At 49.2% G+C, this 3,578-nt stretch overlaps 1 protein-coding gene across 2 annotated transcripts in view; it reads left to right on the top strand.

Annotated features, from left to right (window-relative positions):
- The first annotated feature begins 1,037 nt into the window (after nucleotides 1–1,037).
- The window catches only part of Tra2b (transformer 2 beta homolog (Drosophila)), a 23,180-nt gene continuing 20,639 nt past the window's right edge, over nucleotides 1,038–3,578 (top strand). The window contains exon 1 of one of the 2 annotated variants that reach the window (XM_013034792.1): nucleotides 1,038–1,355. In XM_013034792.1, coding sequence (XP_012890246.1) covers nucleotides 1,320–1,355 — 36 coding nt within the window. In that variant the 5' untranslated portion in view covers nucleotides 1,038–1,319. The remainder of the gene's footprint in view (nucleotides 1,356–3,578) is intronic. The other variant, XM_013034793.1, reaches the window with a different exon arrangement.

The following is a 3,578-nucleotide window of genomic DNA, read 5'->3' as shown; positions in this document are numbered from 1 at the left end:
GTATTAGCCCAAGAGAATTAAAAACACACAAACACTTGTACAGTAGTACAATCATTCATGACAGCTAAAAAAGTGGTAACTATCCTTCAGCTCATTGAATGCCAAACAGACGAATAAAACATGATATATCCAAACAGTGGAATACAATTGACAAAAGGAATGAAATACATTTTATAACATGGTTGAACTCTGAAAACATGATAAGCAACATTAGTTACAGCTACATATCCTGTACTACTATTTACAGGAAATGTCCAGAATAGGCAACTCGACAGATAGAGAGTAGATATGTGACAATAGTCTACAGTTGCGGAGGTTTGGTAGGAGGTATGGCTATGAGATTGTTCTAAAATCGATTGTGGGGATGGCTGTGCAGTACTGTAAATACATGAAAAGGTGTCTACATTGTACTTTTAAAATGTCTAAATAAAGCTGCCTGTAAAAGGGCCCTTTACAAGTATCTAAATGTTTCAACAGCCAGTTACTTTTTTTTTTTTAACTGACATGAGCACATTAAAGTACAGAGAGAACAAGTCTTAGTTCTTCCCACTCTATCCAACCATGTGTTCGTGGCTCCTGGCGGAATTCATGTCCCCTCCTTCACGATGTTACTGTACATGCCTATAGCGCTCAGTTCACTTCTCAACCGTGTTTAACGGTTCTCCTACCATGTTCAGAGCACGGACAGCAGTGGCTGTTATTCTGGTTATGAAATGAAGGTTTATTCAGGAAGGGAAGCTCTACAACCAAGTTGTTAAAGGCGAAGTCAAACAAAGACGAAGAACAATCAGCTCTCTGGACTTAAAAAAAAGAGCATACAGGCCGGGGAAATGGAAGCTGTCTTGCCCCCCACCCCCGACGGTTTCCCAAGCGAGGATTCGGACCTCGTTGGTGACGTCACGGTGCCCCCCAGACCCCCCAACTCCCCCGGGCCAACCGCGCTCGTTGGCTTTCCCGCCAACCGGAGGCCGGGTGGGAGGGGCGGGGCAGCGGGAGGGGCGGGGCAGCGGGAGGGGCGGGGCTAACGTCACCTCCGGTTCGGCAGGAGCCTGAGCTTCGGAGGAAAGGCGGGGCGGGGCGGGGCGGGGCGGAGCCAAGAAAGCGCGCGTTCGGGGAGCGGGCGGAGCCGAGCTAAGGGCGGCGCGTCACTTCCGCGAGCGTTAGAGCCCGTGCGGAGGTGGCACTGAGCGCGTCGTCTCTGCGGCTCAGCATCCGGTGCACCGGCCGGGCCGCGGCGGAGCCTCCTGTAAAGAAGGCGCCCGAGGGGTTGGCAGGTTCAGTGGCAGCCGGGCGAGCGGCGACGACATCGGGCAGGAGTCATGAGCGACAGCGGCGAGCAGAACTACGGCGAGCGGGTACGCCGAGGCGGTGTCGGGGGAGGCGCTGCGATCGCCGGTTCCTTGCATCTGATCGTAGGCCCGACGACCTCGGGCCGCGAGTGCCGGGGGGCGCTGCGGGGAAGGACGGGCGCCGGGGCTCCGGGGCGGGCGTGGTGGTGGTGGTGGGGCGCTAAGGATGGGCCGAGCCGTGGTGGCGGCCGCCGGCGGGGCGTGCGGCTTGGAACCCCGGGTGGCCGTTTTTTTCCGTTATGGGGGGGGGCGGGAAACGTATTAAAAATGGCGGCTGGCGTCCCCTCGGCGTGGGGGAGGGGACGGTGTCTTGTTTCGCCGCGGCTCTCCCGCGAAGCCGCGCCGCAGCCATCTTGGGCTGGCGGGCCGGGCGCTCTGCCAGCGGCACAAAATGGCGGAGGGGGCCCGGAGGGCCGGGCCCGCGGCGGGCCGCGCCTCCCGCGACCACGTGTGTGTGGGGGGGTGGGGACCAGATCAGAGCCCTCTGGTATTCTTGTGTATGTCCAAGAGAGTAGAGAGCATGTCCTTTCATTTAAAAAGATATACCATAAAATGTGTGTGTGTGTGTGTGTGTGTGTGTGTGTGTGTATACTAGGCTTGACTCCTTTGGCTTGTTCACTCATGGCTGGCTCTTTTACCTTTTGAACCACACCTCTACTTCTAGGTTTTTGCTAACTGCAGATAAAAGTATCACAGACTTCCCTTCCTGGGCTGACTTTGAACTGTGATCCTTAGATTTCAGCCTCCTGAGTAGATAGGATAACAGGCGTGAGCCACTAGTGCCCTGTAAACCTTTAGTACTAAAAAAAAAATATTCAAAGCAGTATTTTTTCTTTTGCAAGGACAGTCAAACCCAAGAATAGTTTGGAAATAGACTTGTGTATATAAACAATCTGTGGTACTACAAAGGAGAAGACCAGTTATTTAATATTCAGTGCTGGGAAAACTGGTATCTATATGGTGAAAAGTAAAATCTGTATTTCATACAACCCACAAAAGTAGACCCCAGATGGAATTTAACCTAAACATAACAGATGAAAATAGTAAATATAAGCTGGGCACTGGTGGCTCACACCTACTTATTAGTTACTCAAGAGAATGATATCTGAGGACCATGGTTAGAAACCAACCCAGGCAGGAAAGTCTCTTTATTTCCAATTTACCACCAAGACATTGGAAATCCAGATGTGGCTCAAGTGGTAGATCACTGGCTTTGATGGAAAAAGCTAAGGGACAACACCTAGACTCTGAATACAAGCCTCAGTACTGGCATACTCCCTCTACCCCACAGAGAGGCATCCTTACTTGATCTTTCCTGCAGTAATTCATGTAAATGGTCTGAGGTCTCCCACATCCAGACCTTTATCTCCTTCTTCCAGGATCCTGAATTGTGGAAGGAAGCCAGATGCACCTCACTTATTTGTTCACCTATTGTCTGTTCCACCCTGTCATCCTAGAGAGTCCTCTAGTCTTCTCTGTTCTTATATCATTGTCCATGTGGCTTCTCCAAACCATCTTGTAACATTAGTTTGTTACTAGTAAAAAGTTGTTCACAGGCTGGGTGCCAGTGGCTCACTCCTATAATCCTAGCTACTCAAGAGGCTAAGATCTGAGGAGGTTCCAATTCAGCCCAGGCAGGGAAGTCGATGAGACTCTTAACAACTACCAAAAAGCCAGAAGTAAAGCTGTGGCTCAAATGCTCAGCGACAGCACTCAGGCCCCGAATTCAAGCCTTAGGACTGGCACCAAAAAAAAGGGGAGAGAAAAGTTCATAATCTGTTTCTTTAGAGACCTTTCCACACTTATAACTCCACAAAGTTCTAATGGATTCTAAATTGTTTCAAAATTTGACCATAGTTGTTCCAAGCCTTGTCACTGCAATTTTGCAGTTTCAATCATTCTCTGGAGCATTTTCAGTCAAGTCCACAGAGGATGGCTCTGAGAAGTACTTATTGGTCAAAAGAGTTAGCTTTTAGAACTCCATGGACTCTAGATAAGCTCGAATCTTATTTCTAACTTCAAATAAAGTTATGCATTTTGTAATAACTCCACAGTTTCTAAGTCATTTTGTAATTCTACAAATAAATGAGTCAAGAAGCCTTAATAAATGGTAATAGATATGAAGAGGAAAAGATGTGTGTGTGTGTGTGTGTGTGTGTGCTGATACAATGGTTTGAACTCAGGACCTAGGACCTAAGGCACTGCCCCTTAGTTTTTTTCTTAAGGCTG

This window comes from Dipodomys ordii, unplaced genomic scaffold (assembly GCF_000151885.1).
Source record: "Dipodomys ordii isolate 6190 unplaced genomic scaffold, Dord_2.0 Scaffold196, whole genome shotgun sequence".
Classification (NCBI taxonomy): Eukaryota; Metazoa; Chordata; class Mammalia; order Rodentia; family Heteromyidae; genus Dipodomys; species Dipodomys ordii.
The sequence above is the reverse complement of the archived record's forward strand: the minus strand, read 5'-3'. Positions and strand labels throughout refer to the sequence as shown.